The following is a 25,223-nucleotide window of genomic DNA, read 5'->3' as shown; positions in this document are numbered from 1 at the left end:
TGTGCGCGTGTGTGGGTGGGTGCGTGTCTGTACGTGTGTGTGTGTGTGTGTGTGTGTAAGGCAACCTGTGGAATTTGCTCCCTCTGTGGGGACGCAGAGGTTTGGCATCCAGAAGGAGCTGTAAGGAGGCAAATAAGAGCAGAGACAGTTTAAGAGTTTATAGATTTGAATCCCAAATGCTCTTCAATCTTTCCTTTGAACACTTGTGTAGAGCGGTGAATAAAATGATGTAGCCTTTTTTTGTCCATAAAAAAAAAAAGGAAAAGATTGTGATGATGTTTGTGAGAAACAAAGAGAGTGAGTGGAGGGAGACAAAAAGACGGGGGAGTTAAAGGGGAGGTGGAAGGATGGTATAAGAGAGAGAGAGAGGGAGCGAGAGAGAGAGAGAGAGGGAGCGAGAGAGAGAGAGAGAGAGAGAGAGAGAGAGAGAGGAGCGAGAGAGAGAGAGAGAGAGAGAGAGAGAGAGAGAGAGAGAGAGAGAGAGAGACAGACGGAGAGCGTTAGTTCATTGTCAAGGTCACAGCAAAACGCCAGAGGAGGACCTCTGACACTTGGAGTCTTAGGCAACCAATCACTCAGACACACACACACACACACACACACACACAGACACACACTTGCAGTGTTGCTGACATTGACGAAGCTGTAATCCTCTAGCTGTTGGAAGTATTTTCTCGACAAACAAGCACTTTGTTCTGTTGAGGCACTTCAGCTGTCTCACATGGCCCACTGGGACTCACATCTCAGGACATTCACACACACACACACACACACACACACACACACACACACACACACACACACACACACACACACACACACACACACACTCATATTCACAAGCTTTTTATGGAAAACATTGGCATCATGTGGCATTATCCCACACAATAAGGACTCTGAAGCTTACATACGATACAGCACCTTCCAACAGTCATTTTTTTTTTCTATTCAATGTTTACGACAACAGTTAGGGTGAAAAGTGCCGACACAGCAGGGTTATTGTGTTTCTTTCATTCTGTGCATGAATCTCATATGAAATGAAATTCTGTACGAGTGCCGTAATAGGAAACGCCTATGCCGGAAAATGATCAAAGCGTTTTGTAACCCAACCCAACTATCATGGTTGTCGACCATGCGTATTACATGAGACAAGTATTGTGTGTCTATTGCAACAGATTTATAGCCACTTTGTTTCTATGACCCAGATCTCAATCATGTTAAACAGGGCAGAATTATCAGCTTGGAAGGCTGCTGATAACAAATGGAAACTGGCACACAATATGTGCGAATATGTATGTATGTGTTTCTGTGTGTGTGCATGCATGTGTGTATGTGTATGTGTGGTGTTGCCCGGGGTGGTGAAGGGGTGGGGTTTGTATGTGTGTGTGCGTGTGTGTGTGTGTGGGGATGGGGGGGTACCGTAAATCCAAGTCACCAGTGTATCCGTTACTCTCAGCTTGGTTGGCAACAAACACACATGTTGAATGCTTCAGGGTCTTCAGGACGCCACACACTCAAACACCCCCCCCCCCCCCCCCCCCCCGCCCCCTCAGTGACCGTTGTAAAGCTGTTTGTGTACAGCTTCCCACTGTTGTGTATGGGTTCGCCTCAGACCTGTAGGGCCAGTTCCCCCATCTATCTCTGCCTCTATTGGTACTGTGCTGATGGCTATCATCACTGCATTGCTGTCAACTGGGGCCCCACATGCCTCTCACCATCTGCCTGTCTGTCTACTCTGTCACTCTGTCTCTGTGTGTGTGTGTGTGTGTGTGTGTGTGTGTATGCGTCTGTCTGTTTTATTCTGATTCAACATGTACAAAATGTATGTTTGTGCCGCATCAACGTGTGTGTGTGTGTGTGTGTGTGTGTGATACAGTACAATAAAGTCATCTTGGTCTTCTGATCAGCCTCTGGCTTTATGGCTCTGCATGGCCTTCAGTCCAACCTTATTACACCTGTTGGGGTGGGAGTGGATATCAAACTTTGCAAACTTTGAACCGCCTGCCTTTACTGCGTGTGTGTGTGTGTGTGTGTGTAGGTGTGTGTGTGTGTGTGTGTGTGTGTGTGCTGGCGAAAAAAAGAAATGCGAGAATCAGTGATTGCATGTCCTTCATTAACAGAGCCATTGGTTAATGTGTCACTTGTACAATGGCAATTGCCCACACAAACACACACACACACACACACACACACTTGCGCTGGAGAAGAAAGGAACCCCATCTGATAAGAGCATAGTGCCCTGTCTTTCTTTAGGGTTGTTTAAGGTTATGCACACTCATTGTCGACATGATCTCCTTCCCATTCCACCTGACCCCTCGCTCTGTGTTTCTGACAAATATGACTGGAATGTGATCGGTTTGGTCTGTATGCTCTTTATCCATCTCCATTGTGTTTATCACTATGTAGCCGCCAAACTGGCTTTCAACCCATACTTGATGCAGCCAGCAAAAAAAAACAGCTTCTTAGTATTTGTCAGCTGCCCAACTAAAATGTTATTTCTCGTTATTTATTTAACATCAGAATCCCTTTCAGTGTTTGGGCCCGGTCACACCAGGATTGGCCTAGCGAAATCTATTAAAATTATATAATGATTTGCGCCCGCATAGCGCTAGTGGCGGACTTTTAGGCAAACTGGCCAGTGGAGGTAGTGCTGACTTGTGTTCATTGCTAGCTAGCCATGTTGTACTGCCAACCCTAAAATGAAAGCTTATTCCATGTTGAGGAAGGGGGTCAATCCCACCCACTCCTTTCATATTGGTTGATCATCAGGGACTCAAGCATATTTGCAGGTCAAAGTTGAACAAATCTGAACTCTGCACCAAGCGAATAAAACAACGTTACTAGCTTTGCAACTGGAAGAGAACATGAACAGAAGGCGAGGACCAGCTCTAGCTGAGAAATCAAAGTGTCATCACGGTGAAACCTGCCAAATTCAGTCTTTAACAATTTTATCCAAAAAATGCCTTTCAAGAGAAACCGTGAATTCAATAACAAATTTAGACAAGTGATGAAGCAAACTCTTATTGAACATCATAATCAGACCATGACCTAATTTACATTTCTAGGGATTGTTATCAGTTATTTTAGGTCCACACTGACCTATAAGTTCACCAACTAGAGCTATATAAGTGACATAACTGCTGTTTGCTACCTGAATAGATTCTAGGTGTAAATACTTGGTTCAGTAAAACACAGTGTTGTGATGTTTTCAGTGACAACTGAAGAGTAACAGGTGATGCATGTCTATATAAAGCTCTGATGAACTCTGATATTTATTTTTAGTTTATTTATAATGTGGCCTGCAATTTGGAATAACGTGTTTCCGCCTGTTTCGTGTGAAGTCTGTTTTCTGAGCTGTGTGTGTGTGTGTGTGTGTGTGTGTGTGTGTGTGTGTTGTTGACTCGTCATTGTGAAGTTGTGATGGATAGTTTCTGCTGACGTCATCCTCTTGGACAGAAAGGTTGGGTGGAGATGGAATTTCAAGTGGTTGTCGTTGATAAGAAAACAACATATTCCAACATGTCTTTCCAGCATGACTCTTGAAGGTCCTTTTAGCCAATATCCAGATGCAACACACACATATGTATCTATAAATGCATTTGCACACACACACACACACACACACACACACACACACACACACACACACACACACGCTCATGATTTTTCTTTGATTGTTGTCAATCAACATCTTTTGTCACACCCTCTATCCCTTTTCCCCTTTTGCCTTGTTCCTTATCAGCTGAGTGAGAGAGAGAGAGAGAGAGAGAGAGAGAGTAGATTGAAGGAGGAAGAAAGGTGGGGGGGTTACCTGTACTGAGTGGCCCCACCTCTCTCTCTCTGCTGGGCTTTGAGAATGAGTAAACACTCAACCACCTTTGCTACCTCCACACTCAAACAGCCAGACCCAGGCAGGCGAGGAGACTGTCTCGCTGCCACAGCCTGTCAGAAACAAGGAGTGTGAATGGACAGAGGGAGTGCGTTGGAGAGTTAGACACTGTGTGCCTGTGTGTTTGAGTGTGCAAAGTGACTTCCAAAAGCAATACACACCTGCTGAATCTCCTTGGCCTGCTCGCCGATATCCGCGCTCCTCAGTGTGGGACACAGGTACAGTGTGAATGTGTGTGTTGTCTCTCTAAAGGTCTCTGTTCTTGAAGTCTCTTTAAGAAGTTGCTTCTTCTTCTTGTTGTGTGTTTTAGTGTTTGCACTTTATTTTACACGGGTAGATGTTAGCTGGGGTAAATGATAATATACTTCTGCTTGTTTGGCAGAATTTTGTCTTTTCTGAGGCCTGACTGACTGGCAGACCTGACAGGCATATAGACAGTCTTACAAGTGGCTTGATGATAGAAGGCCTTCTCTGTTTCGCTGCTTTGTCAGGACCAAGATGATTGGAAACAGACAACAAAGGCACTTAAACCAATCAGAGTAATTTGAATGGGGGATCTTAATGTCTTTGCATTGAAACCAGTGGAACCGGCGGAGTGGCATGACATTGTGTGGTGCGTGTGTGTGTTTGTGTGTGTTTAGGGTGGGGGATAAAAAGGCTTCAGTGACTACATGGTGAGGCTGGTATTATTACCCATGTACTTCCTGGTTCTTCATGATATAATGAGTGGACTTTTACCTCTGTAAGGTGAGCTGTTTGTTTGTGTGTGTGTGTGTGTGTGTGTGCGTGAGTGTGTGTGTGTGTGTGTGAAAGAGAGAGAGACAGAGAGAGGTAGAAGAATCCAGTTATCAATTACATTCAATTATGCTGTTGTACAGTACATTTACGGATAAAGACAGAGTGAAAGTGACTGGACATTGTCAAAGTCTGTTTTTTTGAGTTACAGTAGAAACAACACAACAGAAATATCTCACTTGTATTTAAACAGAATAGATGCACGATTCAGTATAACTGTGCCCATGTAGGAGTGTGACCATACACACTTTCTGTTAACTATGTTTGTTGACAGGGTGGGCCCTTATTTGACTAGAAATATATGTGTGTGTGTGTGTGTGTGTGTGTGTGTGTGTGTGAAGGCTGGCCCTTTTGTAAGCGTGTGTGAGATAGTAAGTGCAAGTGTGAGTGTGAAGGACACTGAAAAAAATACAGGCTACATAATGCAGGCTACAAAACAGTTTATTTTAGTGTTGCATATGTGTTAAAATGCACATTTTTGGACTAACACAGACTCTGCAACTCTTAATCCCATTGCTTCCCCCCCCTTACACACACACACACTCACACACACACACGCAGAGGGCCACTAAAGCCTTTATCACGAGTGTGTGACAGTGTCAACGTCAGTGGTGATTGTCTGAAACAATGTCTGCTATGGCCTTGAACAGGCTAACTGATTAGCCTGAGGAATGTGTTTGCCTAAGGAAGCAAAGCCCCTTTCAGCTAATGCTAAAGCTAAACTAGCTCTTATGTTAAGTAATGACTACAGAGTCGTTGGGGGACATGCTGTATGTGGCAACACTCGGTTGGAGTTGGAAATATATACATATATACATATATACATATATATTTAGAATGTATACAATCTACATTCTAATTCTATATATGTATACATATATATACATATATAATTAGAATTAGAATGTAGATTGTGATTGCTGTTGAACATAAAGTTTGATACGAATAAGGTTTTGTCTTCTGTAACAGATACTGTAGTTACTGTAGTTTGCCACATGAAAGATAGTTGCCACATTGTCACATTTTCAATTGGGGGATGATTTTATTTCTCTCTCCCCAGAAGTCACAGTTAAAAAGAGTTAAAGTTAAAAAGTTAAAAAGAGAGGGCTAAGATACAGACTTTGTGTAATAATACCTAAACTCGTAGTGTTTGAGTAAAAAACAAAAGTAAGTTAACGAAGAACTTTAACTAACTAATGTGAAGGTCTTGAGGCAAGGTGGGGGGCTCTCGGAGTAAATGAACTGGAATCAACCCCTCAACTGAGTAGGTGGGGCGGGCCGGAGGCGGTCACTCGCGCACTCTGTCTGACCTGAAATTCTTCAGGCCAGTTTCACTTTGAAGGGCTTTCTAGCGCCGAGGGAGGCCCGAAGAGATCGGAGGGAACATTTGGTACTCCGCATCCCCTCCTCCCTACGTTCGTTAGCCTCCCTCACTCCTCTCCATCTGCTCTTTTCCTCCTCGCCCCATTCTCTTAATTCCTCTCCTTTTGCTACGTGCCTAATTTCTTTCATGTCTTTACCCTTCTCCTCGCCTCCTCGTTCCCTCCTCCTCCTCCTCTCCACACCTTCCTCGCTGCTCCTTCCTCCCCCTCCCCGCTGCTCTGCTTTGAGCTTGAGTGAACGAGAGGAATGAGGGTGACAGGTACATCGATGGGGGGAAGGAGAAAAAAAGAGGAGAAAAGAGAGGAGAAGGAGGCAAAAGAGAACAGAGACTAGCAGAGGAATGAGGGGGGTGACTTTGAGTAGTGTTTTGTAGATTAGTTCCTAATTGCGTAGGGAGAGAATTTGACTTAGCCTAGATTTTGACTCCCCACACGTCGCATTTCAACTGAAAATGTCAATGGGTATAATTTACATAGTAACACAGTGCATAGTGACACATAGTTTAAGGACAAGAGGACTTCAGATACAGTGCAAAAGGCCAATGGAAGACAAACAATAGACAGCAGATATCATGTTTAAAACTGAGAAGATAAAACAACACAGCTTCCCTCTCCTCATTCAACAGTGTGACTTAACTCTCTGTTCTGGTCGCTCCTGTTGAAGTCAGCATGGTTGACAGTTGAGCTGGGTGAACCGCTACATGAGGACATCATGTGTCCCTAAACCACCAGCCACAGTTCTCACTTCTCTTTCATCTCAGTCAAGTTCGTTGTTTCACTGGGTTGTGGCCATCTAGCTTTCGGCTAAAAATGGACTTTGATACAGAAAGTGTCTTTGTGATTGAACTTCTCCCCTGTTGCTTTACATTTTTGTAGGGCCTGACCCTAAGAATCATGTCAGCAAATCTCATTTAGATTTTTTTTTTTTGGACACAGCAAAGTTGTGAGACCTACCCTAAACAATAAAGCTATGGGGGGTTACCAAAATTCACAGCGGGAGGCATTTTTATTTTCCAAAAGCAGCTTATCACTTTCTGCACATGACTAGGAGGAACTGCTTCCAGGAAAGCGCAGTGTGGCCTTACACACCGCTGTATACTCCTACAGGTCACATCGCTCTATAGAGATAACCAGCGGTCTTGTGACACGCTACTCATTTACCTATATGGATGACTTGTTACAATAGATGACAGTCATGCCATTGCTGTCACCAAGATACTGGTTACTGCAGCTGCTTTATTGCTGGCTTTATTCCTGCTCTTTAATGGATTTTGTCTAGATGGCAGATTCCATAGTGTGTATGTGTGTGTGTGTGTGTGTGTGTGTGTGTGTGTGTGTGTGTGTCTTACCCTTGACATGGCTTGAACAGTGAACCGTCCTGTCAGAGGCACAGTGTAACCAAAACAGTTTAAGATACACTCTCTTATGTGATGACCCACTTAAAAAGAACTCAGTGTTAACTGAGTTTCAATCAGTGTCATTTTAAGGCAAACCACCACCATCACTATTATAAACAAAAATCAGTGTGATTTTCAGAAAAGCCACAATTTATGCTTTTTTCCCTCTGAACAAACTCTATCCCTATGTAACCTACATCAGTTTGACACTATTTACTATGTATTTATGTCACAAAAATGTATGTCAGCCTAAAACAGTGAGTCAGCTCTATCCCACAACTAAAAAGTGGGTGAACCTAAACCCAAACCTGTGTGGGTGAGTGGGTTCATTGATCCCTGTGGGGAAATTGTGTGTGTTTGTGTTTACGTATATCTGAGCAATGATTTGCTGAATACGCACAATGATTGAGGGAGAGGCGGTTATTGTTTATCCGTCTGATGTTCGGGACACTTTCTTCCTGCGGGGTTTAACGGTTAACTGTTGACCTGATGGCCGGCGACCCCGCTGTGCGCTCACCCGAAGTACCTGAGCCCTCTGAGGCATGTCTGCCTTCTGATTGGCTCTCGCCGATGACTGACAGTTAATCTTTGATTTAGATTGACCCTTGGCAGAGGGAGGGGTGAATTCAGCGACCTGTATGTCTGGTCCCCCGCCCCCCTTCCCCACTTTTCTCTCTTTTGCCCACATGAAAAAATATTGGTGATAAAAAACACACACTTTCACACCCTCAGATTTTACTCACACACTGTCTGCTGACACATCTTTGCCACATTTTGTCTGTATTTCACTCCTTCCAAAGAAAATGATACACGAGTTTGATAGTTGATTTCACAACTTTGTTACTTGGTAGTTGCTAGAATACAGAACACACATACCTCTCTATCTCTCTTCCAGTTTCCCTTTTGTCTCTTTCTCTTTTTTCTGCCTCCATCATTCTCAGGTCTTTATGCTAAATAGACTCTCCCCTAGCCTGTTTACTCAATCGTTAAGGAGTGGGGTTGGTTTCAATGGCAGCTGAAACTCGCCACTCTGTTGACCACACACTGTGACTTTCATCTCTCTCTGTCCCTATCTGCTCTCTCTAGTCCTTTATTCCCTCTCTCCTTCTCCTTTTAAATGCACTGAGGGGAGCTGGAGGGGAAACTGTTTGTCTGAGACTAAAGCTACTGTCTCCCCCCCCCCTCTCAGGCTCCATGTCTGTTTTTCTCTCAGCCTTCTCTCTATCTGCTCTCTTGACTGCTCAGGAAGGTGTGCGTTGTTTGCTTAAGTTAAGCCGTGCTAGGAACATGTTCACCGTTGTTATGTACAAAAACACACGCGTACGCACACGCACGCACACATGTACAAACACACGCATACACACAGAGTTGCCTTAGTCTTGTGCTGACACGACTGTCACTCTAGTGGATACTCCGGGTTTTCGGATGTCCTGGCAATTAGACTTACAACATGGGGGTTTGAATCCAGGCTGCACTTCCTCTACTGTCCTTTCTGCATATCTGCAACTCTCTACTTCCTTGTCTAAACAGAAGCAGAAAACACACAGACCCAAAAACTGCATTTCCCATCAGCCCCCTTTCCTCCCACAACTCCTTCTTCATTAGTTACAGTGTTCAGACAAAGTCAAAGATTTGTGGTTTTGTGCAACAGGTGCTTTGGTGTATGTGTGTGTGTATCAAAGTCCCCAACACACACACACACACACACACACACACACACACACACTTTTCCTTGGCTCTCCTCACTTAATGTCTGCAAACGCAGCGCTGGGATCCGCCCATTTCCAGTCACACACACACACACACACACCTTCACACACATACACACAAGCACCTGTTTTAGCCCCGCCTCCACCAGCTCTCATGCTCTAGTTGCAGCTCCGGCCCTGTGTGTGTGTGTGTGTGTGTGTGTGTGTGTGTGTGTGCAGAGGAGGCCGGCCTCTCTGCTTAGTGCCCTGCTGTACCTGTCTCTCATGGAGGTGGACTAACACTCCCAGAGCAGGCAGCCAGGCAGCCAGGCAGCGCCGCGCTGTGAAGCAACAGGGGTAGCTATCCTCCCATCTGACCGCTCTCCACTTTTCCTTCCTCTTTTCTTTTCTCCAGCTCTCTTTCTGTTGTGATATCTTTCTTATGCATTATCACTTCCTTCTGGTTTTCTTGGGTTTTATAGTGATTCTTAAGTCAGGTTGAGTTGAATATTTCAGAATGGCTCATAGAAGAATGTTAAAAACTGTTTGTTTTTGTGAGCTGAAACTGTGGTTGAGATTATCATTGAGGAGTTAGTCAACGTGGCTCTGATGTGAAGTTGGTGCATCTGTCTTATTGGGAGTTCCTCTGAATTTAGATAAGACTTGTAACACAGATTTGAAGCCAGCCTGCAATAGTAGTTGCATGACTCATTTTTGGATCTGCTGTGTCCAAGGCAGCTACAGTAATGTTATCTGCTGGGTGGGTGTTTTATTAAAATAGCAACTTTGGACCGTTTCGCAATTGTTGGTTTCATTGGTTTATAGCTCCTGTTCTGTTGCCTTGTGACCCCGTTGTTAGGGGCAGTGGGGCGGACACTGGGAGTCAAACGTCTCCACGTGTCGCTGTGTGCATACAGCTAAGATGGCGGCTTCCTTAGGCCTGTTTTCTTCAGTACGCTGGCTCAATGTCACTCAGGATAGAACTGCCAACTGAGAGACGCATTGTTCCTTACTGTTGAACACACAAAGACACACACACACACACACACACACACATTCACACTCGTTTTTTTTGCTCAATAATCTGCAGTAAATTGGGAGCCAAAGAGAGGCCACCGGCTTAAAAATGTGATTCTCAAAAAGATCTACAAATGCTTGCCTTCTGAGAGGAACACATGGTAGTGAAGTGTTGAGTTAATGTGATGTCAAAAAAATAAAATACTTATAGAATGTCTTTATTCTTTCTAGCTGTGAGGAAATATGCCATTATATTGTGACTTATTTACTTATTTGAGCAAAAAGGATGGAATTAGATGGCAATATCCACAGTTTGTCTATGGCATAGTGTGCAGAGGTACAGAGTGAAGCTCATAAAGCAATTCAGTCTTCAATAACATGCTGTTAATATGTAGAGAATCAGGTGCTTCTGTCAATCATACACACAATGTAATGGAAAATCTCCGTAGCGATATCTATAACCCATATAAACCTAAAACAGGTTATCTTTTAGAACACTTTAACCCAACAGGCTGGCCCCGTTACCCAATGGAAACCTTGCTCTTTAACTTCCTGGTTGTGTCCCAGCCAATCGGAGGAGCATCCTGAGTCCCGCTCCAGTGACCCTCCTTCCTGTGGCACTCTCAGTTCATGACCTTTGACCAGGTGAACTCTGAGTCTGACCCTGTGGAAGAGGTGAAGATCTTTGTAGAGTAGTTTGTACCTAATAACTGGTCAGCTATAAAAAGGTGAAACTGGGGTGTAAGAATCTCTACAGAAGTGTGTTATCAGCTTGTTTATTAGGGTTTCTAAACATCTGGTCGCTTACATTAGACATCCTCTGTAAATGCTCTCTCTTTTCTCAGTCTGTCACTGTCTCTCTCTCCATGTGAGTAAAGGCTGTGATTTGTGTTGGCCATGGTTAATCATCTACCTGTTGCTGCCTCGGGTTTCTAACACACACACACACACACACACATACACGCACACACCACTCTCTCTCTCTCTCTCTCTCTCTCTTTCTCTCTCTTCTCTTACACACTCAAACAGACACACACACATACACACACATCCATGCACGTACATAAAAGGTCAGCACTTGCTAAGAAGGTACTATGGGGAGATTGCAGGCTTGTGAATGAATAATCATTGTTTTCCCTTCTGTCATTTTCCCCATTTCCTCACTTTCACACAGTGTTGCTTTCCTGCCTTTCCTCATTGTCTCCTGTTTGTTGATGGCAGACTTTCTCAGATCAAACTTAGTTTCTGACAGATTTTGAATTGAGTGACTTTCTTTCTCTCTCTCTCTCTCTCTCTCTCTCTCTCTCTCTCACACACACACACACACACACACACACACACACACACACACACACACACACACACAGGACTGGTATTCCCTGCATTCTCACTTTTATTATCCTAAGGAAGAGAGATTATCGAACGGACATTCTGTGTTTCACTTCATTTCTGTTCTGATTTCTTGAGTCTCTCATAGGAAAGGAAAACCTCAGCACAACAGTAGCCAGTATTGAGGAAGTTAAGAATATCCCTGATTGGTTAAAATCAGGAAGTAGATTGCCCCACTGCAGGCATGCATAATGAATATATCATGTTTTTGACACAGAAACATTTCCTGAAGCCTTATGAAAGACTCTCTCCCCAGCTGTACGATACAGTGTGTCGACCTCACAGTGTCACGTAGCTCTTTTTTTGTCAGGCAGCAGAACTCCCACAGTGGATATTGTCCTCCCTTTGTCATCAATCTGGCAAGATAAGGCTGATAAGAGATGGAGTCATGTTAGCACTTCACACGGAAGGAGGGAAGGAGGGAGGGCAGCAGAGAGGGAAAGAAACAATGATAAAAGAGGCGTCTTAATTTAGCAGGCTAGGAGGAAAAACTTGACTGATCATCCCTGTTGAGCAGAATCAGAGCTTCACAACTAGATGTCCTGATAACTTTGTTGGGCATCTAATGTCATCTTGTCCCATGTCAAAACGCAGCAACCAACTAATGTCTAAAGATAGAAGGAGGAAATTACATCCTGCCTTTCTCCACTCTTGGTTTTTGTTATCTCTTTGTCATCTTCGCCCATCTCTCTGACCTCATCTTTCACTGAATGAACGAATGGTTTTTTGTGTGCATTGTAAGCATTCCAGTTTCAATCAACCAAAGATACAAAATTTTGATTTGTATCGTACATCCACTGACCATTTTCTTTGGTATTCAAAGCATCTCTTTTTCAATTCTATCAAGCTCCCATTTCTATCATTCTGCCCCCACTGAGAGCAAGGTGTGAGTCGGTTTGCAGGTAATTCTAAGCGCTCCAGCCTTGGATGAACCAACAAGTGAACAGGTGTGTGTGTGTGTGTGTGTGTGTGTGTGTGCGTGTGGGTGTGCTAGGGTGGGATACTGGGTCAGGTCAAATGAGTGTGTGCGTTACCATGGTTGCTTGGCTTTGTAGTGTTTTACCTTTGTTGACTGCCTCACCTATCTCTGTCAAAGTCCAGGCAAACTCATGACACACACACGCACACACACACACACACACACACACACACACACACACACACACACACACAAACACACACACACTCACACACTCACTCATGCATATATATACTGCCTGCCTTCCTTAGAAGGGGTTGTTGTTTATTTGGCCTATTTGCTTATGTGACCATGGTTTGGTCAGACAAAAAGCAGTTTGCTTTGTAGTCCGTGTTTGATTGATTGCCTCAGTGTTGTATAAAGCACGGTGATCTGGGGATTTAAATTGCTGGGGATTTTTCCGTTCTGAATGCTAGTGGTGTTGGAAAACGGGTTAGAGAGTAAGAGGTTTATGTTTGGGAAGCCGATTTCTGATTGTTCTCTGTTCCTCTTATAGGGCTGTGGTCCTTAATGAAGTGGTGCACACACACACACACACACACACACACACACACACACACACACAAACTACACCCACACACTGTATAACTATTCATATTGATAAGGAGGTTGAAAGTCCAACCCCCTCTCGTGTCAACTGTGTGTGTTTGTGTAAGACCAACAATAAATAATTGTGCACTGCTGCTTTGTCACAGCATGTAGTCGTATTTTATACAAAATTCCTCTTAGAGCTTAACCTAACTCTGACATGTCTAACCTACCTCTGTCACACACACACACACACACACACATGTCAGGAGCATGTGACCTAGTTGTACTCAGTGAACCTTGAGCTGGGGTTTTCAGGGTTTACAGCCCCTGATAGGGGTCAGAGGTCAGTAAGAGATCTGAGGAACTCAACAAAACAAGGCTGTAAAACCAGTGATAGGGGAGGGAGCTCTGGGGATTTATAGACGTTGTATTCTCATTTGGTGTGTCCAGGTAAAATATATTGACATATTGTAGATTGTGACATTTTGTGCTGTGCTGCAATGAGACAAATGGTTGTGTCTTGGTTATCCTGTAGTCTTTGTGATCTTGCGTATTTTGATTGGTAACTCTGTTGTTGGAACTCATACTACAGCCATATTATGGTCTACTATTGGTACAAACAACCGGTTTTAAACTGAGGATTCTTTTTCAATCTATCTTTTGCATTCCCCTGTTTTTCAGTCTCATTCTCTCTTAGATAGTGCCCGTGTTTGATAGAATTTGATGTTGCCTTGAAAACAGAATTTGTAAACCTCTCTCTCAATCCCTCTCTCCTCCCTAGGCCCCAGATCTGATTGGATGGTTTTATCAGAATGACAGCCGAAGATCCCACTTCCTCCTCAACCATGAGCAATAACGCTGCCCCCTCCAGCTCCAAACCCTCTGGCCCCTCCCACCACTCTATCCATGGACAAATCACCATCCCTGAAGGTGTGGCAGGCGCTCCCAATGAGGCCGCCCTGGTGGCCCTGATGGAGCGCACTGGGTACGGTATGGTCCAGGAGAACGGTCAACGGAAATATGGCCCCCCACCTGGCTGGGATGGTCAGTCTCCACCAAGGGGATGTGAAATCTTTGTGGGTAAAATCCCGCGGGACGTTTATGAGGATGAGCTGGTCCCAGTGTTTGAGTCCGTAGGACGTATCTATGAGATGCGCCTGATGATGGACTTTGATGGGAAGAACCGTGGGTACGCATTTGTGATGTACACACAGAAACATGAGGCCAAGCGGGCTGTGCGGGAGCTCAACAACTATGAGGTGCGGCCTGGGCGGCTGCTGGGGGTCTGCTGCTCCGTGGACAACTGCCGTCTTTTCATCGGTGGGATCCCCAAGACCAAAAAGCGGGAGGAGATCCTGGAGGAGGTCTCTAAGGTGACAGAGGGCGTGCTAGACGTGATTGTTTACGCCAGCGCTGCAGACAAGATGAAGAACCGTGGCTTCGCCTTCGTGGAGTATGAGTCGCACCGTGCAGCTGCCATGGCCCGCAGGAAGTTGATGCCAGGGCGTATCCAGTTGTGGGGCCACCAGATCGCAGTGGACTGGGCAGAGCCAGAGATTGATGTGGACGAGGACGTGATGGAGACGGTGAAGATCCTCTACGTCAGGAATCTCATGATGGAGACCAGCGAGGAGACGCTTAGACAGGTGGGATTGGTTGACTGGTTTGGATTGGTTGATTGATATTTCAGTATGCATGCTGTTACTGGGTAAAAAAATTAACTGACATGAAGAGGTAGACTTCCAGGTTCAGTGAACAACATGGATTTAACTTTTGATCAAGTCAAGCAACAATGAAATTAGCAATCACCAGTCCTTTCTCTATCAACCAGGTGTTTAGTCAGTGGAACCCTGGCTGTGTGGAACGTGTGAAGAAAATCCGTGACTATGCCTTCGTCCACTTCACCTCCCGGGAGGACGCCGTCCTGGCCATGGACCACCTCAATGGCACAGAGGTGGAGGGGTCCTGCATTGAGGTGACTCTGGCCAAGCCAGTTGATAAAGAGCAGTACACCCGCTACCAGAAGGCCTCTAAGGGGGGCGCTGTTACCGCAACTCCAGAGGCTACTCAGCAGAACTACGTTTACCAGTGTGATCCCTACACACTGACCTACTATGGTTACCCCTACAACACCCTCATTGGACCTAACAGAGACTACTTTGTCAAAGGTTAGAATTCATATTATCTTTTTGTACTAGTAATGCTCAGCAGCCAGAGCCAAAGAGTTTCTCTTAAAGCCAGCCATTTACTTACCATTTATTTATTGTAAATGTTCAGCAGAAACACTGGTCTACTGTGCTGCTGTAGATCTTATAATGACATCCAAAAGATACTTTTTTAGGGGCTATGAAGAACACACCCCATCAATAGAGAGCTCTATGATTTTTAAATGGACATAATAACGAAGATAATAGTGATTTAATCTATGATGGCTAGAATTGTGTTTGATGAAAGCTTTTTAAAATCTTTAACTTGATGAGGGTTTGTGGCTTAAAATCACAGATTTGTTGTTTGAAAAGCAAACACAAAAGATAAAAACAAAACTGATGAGTTAAGGTGTTGGACCAATGAATGCTAATCCCATTACCTTTGATGACTGATTAAGTATGGTCTTTGGGTGGTAGCAGGAAAATCTATTTGACTTTCAACAATCATTGTGTTTTGGTTTTCTCTCCAAAGGAGCCCCAATGATACAGAACAATGGTAATCTCTCACATCCTTATTCCTACTTATTCCTTCAATGAACAATGAACTTCTTTGCCATGTGACAAACTCTCTGGTTTCTAACACCTTCCTCTCCTGCTGTGCTGTCACTTCCCATCTCATACTGGGTTACTGAAAAGATCACAACAAAGTCAAGAGCGTCCAAGAATACCATTTTACAATGCTACCAATTTCCATAATAGCATCAAAATACAAGTCAGAACAGTGTTCAGAAAAGAGGCCACACTGGAACCAAAGAAATCCAAACAAAAATATCTTGAGCTCAAAGAAACATTGCTACATTAGCTTGGAGCTAACTTATTCTCCTTGGTTACATGTTACATTTAAGAAAAAATGCCTTAGTCATGATATCTTGAGAGGAACGTTCAAAGAAGCTCTAATCCTATTGGCCTTTCTTGTTGCCCTACACAATTTTAAGAGTTGCCCCCAGACAATTGCTGCTGCCCAAGTCCTAAACCACAACCCCTTTTTTATTATATTACATATTGTATTTCAAGCAGGTACTGTGCGAGGTCGTGGTCGCGCTGCTGCAGGTAACCGTACCCCCGGACCGCGGGGGTCCTACCTGGGGGGTTACTCTGCCGGTCGTGGCATCTACAGCCGCTACCACGAGGGCAAGTCCAAGCAGAACGAAAAGCCCTATGAGCTGATGCCCAGTCTGGAGCTGGCTGCCTCCGTCAACCCAGTTGGCATCAAACCTGGCACAAGTCAGTGAGATAGACAAACCCACATCCTCGCCCACCCTCAAAACCCTTTACTAAACCTTCCGACCCATCATTTCCTCCCTGTCCTGTGCTGTTTGAGGAACTTTCTTTTTGAATCAAGGCTGTGGCTGTTGCTGGATGGTCATGTGCAAAAGGACTTTTAGGAATTTCCGTGATTTACAATTATGGATGATGAATCCAAATCTCCGTCCTTTCTAGCGTGGCCAGGCAGTAACTGTCATCTTTTGTTCCTCAGTCTTTCCTCTTTTCTCCATATCAATCTGAGGACAGATTTGTCTCTATGTGATGTAGGGACTGGTGCACCTACAATCTCCTTTAACACATGCATTCAACTCCAGTTTTTGGCTGAAACGTGGTTGGCAGTATCTTGTCTTTTTCTCTGAGTCAGGGCTGAATAAAAAATATGGAAGAAAATTTTAGATTTCCCCTTTGCACTTATAATGTAAACAGTTATTTTGCAGATGTTGAGGAAAAGAGTTAGCAGCAGCTCCTTTGGCTATACCACTGTTTTGCTCAAGACTGGAGTTGAAATGCAGGCGCTCCTCACCAAATAAAGATTCTCTTTCTCTTTTTCCATTTATTCCTTCTCTATTCTGTCCATTCTACTCTGATCAATGAAGTGTCTCTTAAAGGACAATACCGGTGTCATTTAGAGTTGTAGTCCATTTAGTTCTGTCTACATTTAGTTTACATTTCCCCAATCATTTTGCAATGCATGCCGTATGTAATTTGATTTTTTAACATGTTTTTCATTTTGTTTATAAAATACAAACTTCACAGCATCAAAATGAACTGCTGTTCCGGCTAACAAAGACGCCCCAAATAAGATGACATGGATGGGACAATAAAGTTTACAAGGCAACATGTTTTTAGGGATTATTTCCTGGGAGCATTTCTTCCTGTGGGTGTCAGATTATTGACAGTAAGCAGAGCGTAATATGATGTGTGCACTGATATGAAAACACTAGTCGAGATGTGAAAAAACTTGTGAAAATGAAAGAGAATCTTTGACAAAACCAAATTAAGGCTTCACATTTACTGTGATGGATCATCTAACTCTGTGGAAGTTGTTTTTCATACTGTACAAAAATGAATGGCAGCAAATGGCTTCTTCTGAGGGGAAAACAAGCTCTGATATCTCCAACTACACTGAGGTTTTGCAGACACAACCAGAAATAATGTAAAGGAGAGAGGCAGCCTAGAGGATTGGCACAATTAAAAAAAAAATACCGGTATTATCCTTTAAGCTTCAAGTCAACACAAATGTTACTAAACCAAACAGATTGGCTAACTTTTTTGCAATATAATCTTTGCATTGAACTATGTGGCCCTATTAGTCATGTCACTTAGTGGCTGATCAGAGGTCCATTTTGTAAAGTGGATTTTCTTGATGCTCCTTCTGGAATGATTTGACCCCAATCTGGTCCTCAATCTCAGTCTGTGTTGAATCACAGGATCACAACCAGTTTGAAAGGACTTTTGTCCATCTGAAACAATGAGTGATGTTGTGTTAGCTGTGTGTGCATGTGTGTGTGCATGTGTGTGTGTGTGTGTGTGTGTGTGTGTGTGTGTGTTGGAGCATTGGGGTTAATCCAGAGTTGAGCGCCATCATAATCCGAATCACACCCCAACGCCAACTTGTGTAACCTCTTATTTTTTTCCCCTTCTTGCCTAAATAGTATCCTTCAACCTTTCTCTCTGTTGTTTTTCTTTAGTGCTTAAGTTTTCCCCACTTGTTCATCGATCTTTCTTCCTTCTTAAGTACGCCTGTGTCTGTTTGAGCATCTGTGCATGCATGTGCTCATCTGTGTCATTTCCTCGCTATATTCTGTCGTCTCTGCAGCCGTCCTGCCTATTATCCCGCCCTCATCTTTGTGTCTCTCTATGCGCAGTGGCCTTGCAGACTCTGGGCGGTCAGTACCCAGTGTTCAGTGCGGCTCCTGCAGCCAAGCTGATGGAGGAGGGGAAGATGCATGCAGTGGAGCACCTGATCAACCCTCTGGCCATGCAACACCCTGAACACACCACCGCTCCTGCTGCCGCAACCGTCCTACCTGCAGTCTCTACCCCTCCACCCTTCCAGGTGCACATACGATACGACAGACAGTTTTACACACACACACGCACACACACACACACACACAAACACACTCATACGTACCCACACACACACACACACATACTGTTTAACAATTTATATTGATAAGGAGGTTGAAAGTCCAACCTCATCTCATGGCAAATCTGTGTGTTGCAGATATTTGTGTAAGACCAACAACAAATTATTGTGCACTGTTGGTTGGTCACAGTATGGAGTCATAATTTACAACAGCAACATGACCTGCCCACACACACACCTGTCCTGAGCGAGTGAAATAATCGTACTCTGGGAGCCTTGAGCTGGGGTTTTCATGGCTTAAAAACACGCAATTGAGTACATCAAGTTCAGTGTGAGAAAATACTTCCCCTTGCCCCAATTTATTGTGTCCCTCCTTCTCCTGCATTTCCCAGGGTCGCCCCATCACTCCGGTCTATGCCATGGCGCATAACGTACAGCGCATCCCTGCCGCCGGTGGCTTGTATGGAGCCGGCTATGTCCCCATCACCAACTACGCCGCCAACACAGCCGCCCTGGCCGCTCTGCAGAAGAACGCGGCAGTCGCGGCCGCGGCGTACGGAGGGTACGCGGGCTACGCCATGCCGCAGGCCTTCCCTGCCACGGCCTTCCAGGTCCCCATCCACGATGTCTACCAGACATACTGATCCTGAAGCTGAGTCCGCATAAGCGACAGGTGCTGTTTTGGCTGTGACTGATCAACCACCAACATCTGAACAATGTACTGTTTGTCCCATCACATCTAAACATTCCTTGACCTTGTGTGGAGCTCCGAGCTCTGTGAGGGAATGTTTGTTCAACGTGACAGATGCTGAAAAGATGTCAGCCTGGCTAATACCTGTCCCACCTTTTGGCCTCAGCATATCCTGGACCCAAGGCTTAATTATACGGCATCAGCATCCCCCACTGAAACCACTGAATAATTATAATGGACGAACAAGACAATCCATACACTGAGGAAGCCTACTTGTCTCTGTTAACACTCCTCTCCCCCGACAATAAGCATAACTCACAATAACAACAGTCACCACACAGTCCCCCCCCCCCTTCTCTCCAGCCATGTTGCTGTGGCAACAAGAACACTGAAGGTACATTCAAGTATTTATGAAGAGAAGAGAGATATTTAAGGTTTTATTCTCTGTAGGCCTCTCTTTTTATTTAGGGGGTGATATTTGTTCTCTGGAGTAGGAAAGAGACGTCATTACACTATGTTTTAAACTTTCTACAAATTATAATAAAATAAAAAAACCTTGGGGGAAAAAAAAAGTACAAAATTAATTGAAAGAAAAAAAAAAGTACTACAGAAACTACTGACCAGAGAGGATACCACTGAAGACAACTGTTTTTGGATATGCTAAAAGTTTTTGTTTTAGTATTTTTCATTAACATAGAGTATTCTAGAGAATTCTATGTAGGTAATGCTGTCCGTCCATGCTGGTTGAATACTGAGAGTATACTTCAAAGATGCCTGTTTGGTATTTTTGGTTTATTTAGTTTTGTTTGTGTTTTTGGTTATCTTTAAATGAAGGCTATGAGTGTTGTGTTTATTTGCCTATAACTAGTTTGCATATTTGTAAGTCTTTGCTTTAACCTTTAAACATATATCTTGGTCTGTTTTAAGAAACCTTGCCAACTAAATAATGTTTTTGTGATAGATTCCTTGGGGAACAAATACTAGAGGAAAAAAACTGAAGTCAACTGGAAAGCTTTGCCAATGATGGGTGACAAAGGTGGCTTATCTATCATTTTGATACACAGTAACATCATGTGCAACTACTTGAGGGCTTTCTTAGATAGATTTGTTTCCCATCCTTAGATATTGTGCTAACTTGATCTTTGCCAGGAGACTAAGACTGAACTGATATTACTTGTTTTTTTCTCATTTATGTATGTCATTATTATTATTTTTTGCATTGTTTGACTCTTGAAAGGTGAACAAATATGGACAGAAATGAGAGACATTTTCCTGTATGGACTGGAGCACGCTGTCACTGAAAACGCTCCTGCGTTTGCCAATGCTCACCAAGCAACTAAAAAAGCTAAGGCTACACTCCAGTCGACTTCACACTATAAAGATTGTCTCGGCCTTACAGTGCCTTACATCTCCATGTGCTACTCTACTACTCCATCTCCTTCCACTGTGCCTTTTATAATGAAGCCTGTATGTTTGGCACAGAAAGGAAAGACGTTCATCTTTCTTTTCCATTCATGTTTCCGATGAACTAGATTTGTTTTATTGTACTAGCATGGTGAGACTTGTAGTAAGGAAACTAGGTTTCAGTTCCTGCAGTCATAAGTGACAAGGCTACCTCTCTCCTGTAGTCTCTTCTCTGGACGCCTAACACTCCGCATGTCATTCTCTCTCTTTCTCGTCCTCCGACTGCTTGACCGAGGTGCACTTAACCATATTTATAAAAAGGCAAGAGATTTGCCACTTTCAGATGAAGAGATATTTAATACTGAGCATGATTTCATGTGTGAACGGGGTTTGGTTGGTGTTTTTCAATGCCTGTGTGTTTCCTCGTGGATAAAGCATTAAACATAAAAATAACCCCTATGAATGTTTAGTAGGCACTTTTAAACTCTGCTGTGTGTTGAAAACAAGTGTAATATTTGACTGGGAATAACTGGAGCAATACCTCACACCAACATACTCAAGTAGCCATGCATGTACTACAACACAAACACAAATGCATGCACACAGCTGCTGATCATGAAGTCACACTCCAGAACAGCCATTTTTCTTTTATATGAGAGCATGAAAAGCATTTGTACGCTGGCTAGTATTTCTAAACCATCCAAATAGTTGAGTGAAAGGAATTTTCCATTCCAATCTTCTTTTTTATTTATTCCTTGTGTTTCAGAGGAGTTTGTTTGCTCGTGTCCAATTATCTCCTTGGTCTATTTGATTTTAGATGATGTTTTATACACAAAACAACAGGATGAGTTTGACTTTTTTTTGTAAATGCAGAGGATGGTTTTGAATTTTAGATTGTGAGTGAGATCATAACTAAGTTAATGGTCTACCTTAAAGAATAGATTGACTCTTGGGGTGCCCCGGTGGTTCACTGAGTAGAGCGGGTACCATAAGGCTCCGTCCTTCCCACAGCGACCAGGGTTCAAAACCGGCCCGCAGTCATTTGCTGCATGACCTCCCCTCTCTCTCTCCCATGCCTTCCTGTCTCTCACTAACTCCTTTGAATAAAGCATAAAAATGCCAAAAATAAATCTTAAAAAAAAAAAAAAGAACAGATTGAGTCTCCAACTCATCGGATATTACCACAGCAAATAAGATGTTTAAGTCCCATCTCTTTCCATCTCAAAGTACACTTTGCTACTTCTCTCCCCACTGAAACTGGATTTTGACTTAGAAAATAAACTGCTGATAACTGCTTTTATTATTTTCTTGTATGATGACAATAAGTCAGGATATATTTAATATATGCATTACGTGTGTTGTGTATGAAGTGAGAAGAAAAGGTATAATATATTCTAAAACATTTTTTTCTTTTCTTTATATACACCTTATTTAGGGATAAAAGTCAGAGTAACAAAAAAAGTAGAAAAAATATTTTTTGCCAAAGTGTCCAATAGTTTTTGAACATTCAAGGTTATCATGTTTTGTTTTGTTTATTTTGTTATGTGTATTATGCTATTAGCATGTACTATTTTGAACTGGATTTGGTGTCGTGAGTGGGAGCGTGATAGTGTTATGGCCTCTGCCCTCCCTATTCTTCTAAATGGTACCAACAGCCAAGACTTGAACCTGGTCCATACAGGTGTCACAACCCATGAGCAAAGCCTCCTGCCTGTGTGTGCCGCACTCCGTCGACACACACAGTTTAAGGCTGAGCTTTGTGAGCTGAGTCTCGGCTGTAGGAGTCCGCAGCTATCGAAAGGTCTTCATGTCTTAGCCGGCAGAACGCAGCCGCCTGCGTCCCCTCCAGCTCTCCGCTCTTGCTCTGCCTCCCACTCAAAACACCTGCTTCACTCTCTGTTGCCTGCATTTCACCCGCGCCGCAGCTGCAGGACTGACGAACTCCTCCTGCTGCGGCGGTGTGGAGCTAGACATGCCTAGTTGACGATAGGTGTTAACATGTAAACTGTTCCTAGTGTGTGCCTTATTGCCAAGATGTGCCCTTCGCTGTACCTTTGTAGGCCTATGCAGACTTTGTTTTCTATCAGAAGGTTTGTTAAAAAAAAAAAAAAGAAGCTTATTAAGCATTGTTATATTTATAGTGATAAAGTAGTTAAATAAAGCATTTTGAAAAGGATGTGATGCTGTGTCGTTCATTTTGTCATCATTTTGTTTGTGTCATATCTACTGTCTTCTACACTACTGCCCCGCTATGGCATTGAAGCTTTGATTACATAGTCCAAAAGTGTCTAAAATTGTTGTTTTAAATCAAACTGCTTAAGACAACTAGGCAAAAAGTTCAGATATAATAAATTTTGGGCTCTACACAGATCATTCCAGAACAGGACAGTTTCTTGAAGTGTTGAGAGGCAGAGGACTTTGAGCCTGACCTTTGTGAATGGAAACCCATCCCTGACTTCATACATCATCTATTCTTAAGCAATGTGTCGTTGTGGGACGAGGAGAGGGCACAGTGTTTGGTGAATGTTTCATAAACCTCTCTCTGGCAGGTCAACTTTACTCTGGAAACACGCTCTAACCCCAAAAGAAGATGGTGAGGATTTTAAGAGCGTACATGCAGTATAGTGTCGTCAACAGTTTGCACATGGAGTTTTTCTGGAGTGTCACCACCTATTAGCCGACTGGTCACCTGTTACCATTAACAGGGTGAAGTAAACACACAGTAAAGCCACACTTACAGTAAAGCCACCTCAACTATCTCTCCACCCCCGTATGGTGTTTTGTAGGAAGTGCCACCACAGAGCCGTGTTTTCATTATCAATGTACAGAGGTGGGGACTCAAGTCACATGACTTGGACTACAATAAGAATTGGAATTGCCTTACACTTGACTTGATGTATGAAGAGAAGACTTGAGAATTGACTTGGGTTCTGCTGACTTGGGACTTTACTTTGATGACTTGAAAAGGTTTCTTAAGTCTCAAAAGATCTTTGTGCAAATGACTTTGATTGAAAGTGATTGAAGAGATTTGTTCCACCAGACAACTGAATTTAAATTCTGTTTTGCCAATTTGTATGGAATTATTGAAATGAGTGAAGTTGAAACTGAGTATACATTTTTGATCCACTTACCAAGTTTGTATACTATTAAAACCATATTGCATTGAAAAGTCCTAGATATTTCGTTTTCTTTAAGATATTAAATTGGTACTGGACTCTTGATTTGTTCTGACTTGACTTCTTGTACATTTAGACTTGAGACTTGTGCCTCAAGACTTGAGACTGACCTGGGACTCGAGCAAATTTGACTTGGTCACACCTCTGTCATTGTATGGTTAATAAGAGGTTTGGCCCACACTGCATAACTGCGTAATGTAATAGACTACTGCAGCTATGTCCAACTAAATAGAAGAGCCGACCAAGAGTGGGTGTAGCTACTTCCAAATTGCTTAATGTGTTAGGAACATAATCTCCAACATACTGCTATGATAAAGACAACAGCAGCATACGTACTTTATTATATGGATGGGTGGCAGGAGAAAGACTGAATTACATTTGAAGCCTGGTTAAGGAGTTGTGCCATCAGAAGGGTGTTCAATGTTTGCGACAACGTTGCCATCTAGTGGCAAACTCACTTCATCAGCCTGAAGCGGAGCTGTGGTGTCTGGACAGTGCAGTTTTTCAGCGGCAGCCATGTTAGCTCCACAGTCCTGCAGAATGTTGTTAGGAAGCATTTCAAACATTATGGACCACATTTAGAATCTCGAAGTTGAATGACTGAACCGTTAGTTCACAGAACATGTTCTACAAAGCAACATGAACAAGAGACACTATTTTGAGCGGGGAATGTTGAGTAATTTAGGGTTGAAAGAAAATTTTCAGCTGATTTTGTGTGTGTGTGTGTGTGTGTGTGTGTGTGTGTGTGTGTGTGTGTGTGTGTGTTGGACACATTCTGCATGTCTGAAAAGGTTGATGGCTATAGCTTAGATAGGTTCAATCAATTTTTTTTCAATTATTGTACTATTTGTATTAATAATAATTATCATTAGTCACGCTGAAGGAATTGCATTAACATTGTTAATGCATTAACAATTATATAGCCTAATATCTTATGTGCGTATTTGTTTCCCCAAGTGCTATTTTGGAAGAAAAAAAAAAACACAAACATAAATCGCGTTAAATCAAGGTCCACGCTGTGTTGATCTAACGGCACTACAGGTCCCATAATGCTGCGGACAACCATCTGTGTGCGTGCTGCTTTTGCACAGCTGCTGCTCTTTCTGCAGATCTACAACCCATGTAGCTCGGCCGACTCATTCTGAGGACTGTGAGAGGAAATCCACATGATTTTTTCCAGGTGCTAAAATGCGTTGCCGCTCGCGAATCTAACCTTGGTTTTATTTTTGGCTTAAAGGAGACGCAACAAAGCGCACAAAATGGTTGTGCTCCAGGCCCGGGCGAATAAGTAGGTTTACTATAGCTTTAAGAACGCGAAAA

General features: G+C 43.3%; 1 protein-coding gene across 10 annotated transcripts in view; it reads left to right on the top strand.

The window, feature by feature from the left end:
* Window positions 1-21,936, top strand: part of rbm47 (RNA binding motif protein 47) — a 29,598-nt gene extending 7,662 nt beyond the window's left edge. For 7 of the 10 annotated variants that reach the window (XM_071517075.1, XM_071517077.1, XM_071517079.1 and 4 more), the window contains 6 exons: window positions 13,849-14,713; window positions 14,899-15,235; window positions 15,747-15,770; window positions 16,289-16,498; window positions 18,409-18,599; window positions 19,025-21,936. In XM_071517075.1, coding sequence (XP_071373176.1) covers window positions 13,880-14,713; window positions 14,899-15,235; window positions 15,747-15,770; window positions 16,289-16,498; window positions 18,409-18,599; window positions 19,025-19,276 — 1,848 coding nt within the window. In that variant the 5' untranslated portion in view covers window positions 13,849-13,879 and the 3' untranslated portion in view covers window positions 19,277-21,936. The remainder of the gene's footprint in view (window positions 1-13,848; window positions 14,714-14,898; window positions 15,236-15,746; window positions 15,771-16,288; window positions 16,499-18,408; window positions 18,600-19,024) is intronic. The other 3 variants (XM_071517080.1, XM_071517081.1, XM_071517082.1) reach the window with 3 other exon arrangements.
* The last annotated feature ends 3,287 nt before the right edge of the window (window positions 21,937-25,223 follow it).

Source organism: Centroberyx affinis, unplaced genomic scaffold (genome assembly GCF_046629955.1).
Source record: "Centroberyx affinis isolate AG114_WGS23_722 - 3 ecotype Tasmania unplaced genomic scaffold, CSIRO-AGI_Caff_v1 ptg000458l_1, whole genome shotgun sequence".
NCBI classification, from domain to species: domain Eukaryota; kingdom Metazoa; phylum Chordata; class Actinopteri; order Beryciformes; family Berycidae; genus Centroberyx; species Centroberyx affinis.
The sequence above is the reverse complement of the archived record's forward strand: the minus strand, read 5'-3'. Positions and strand labels throughout refer to the sequence as shown.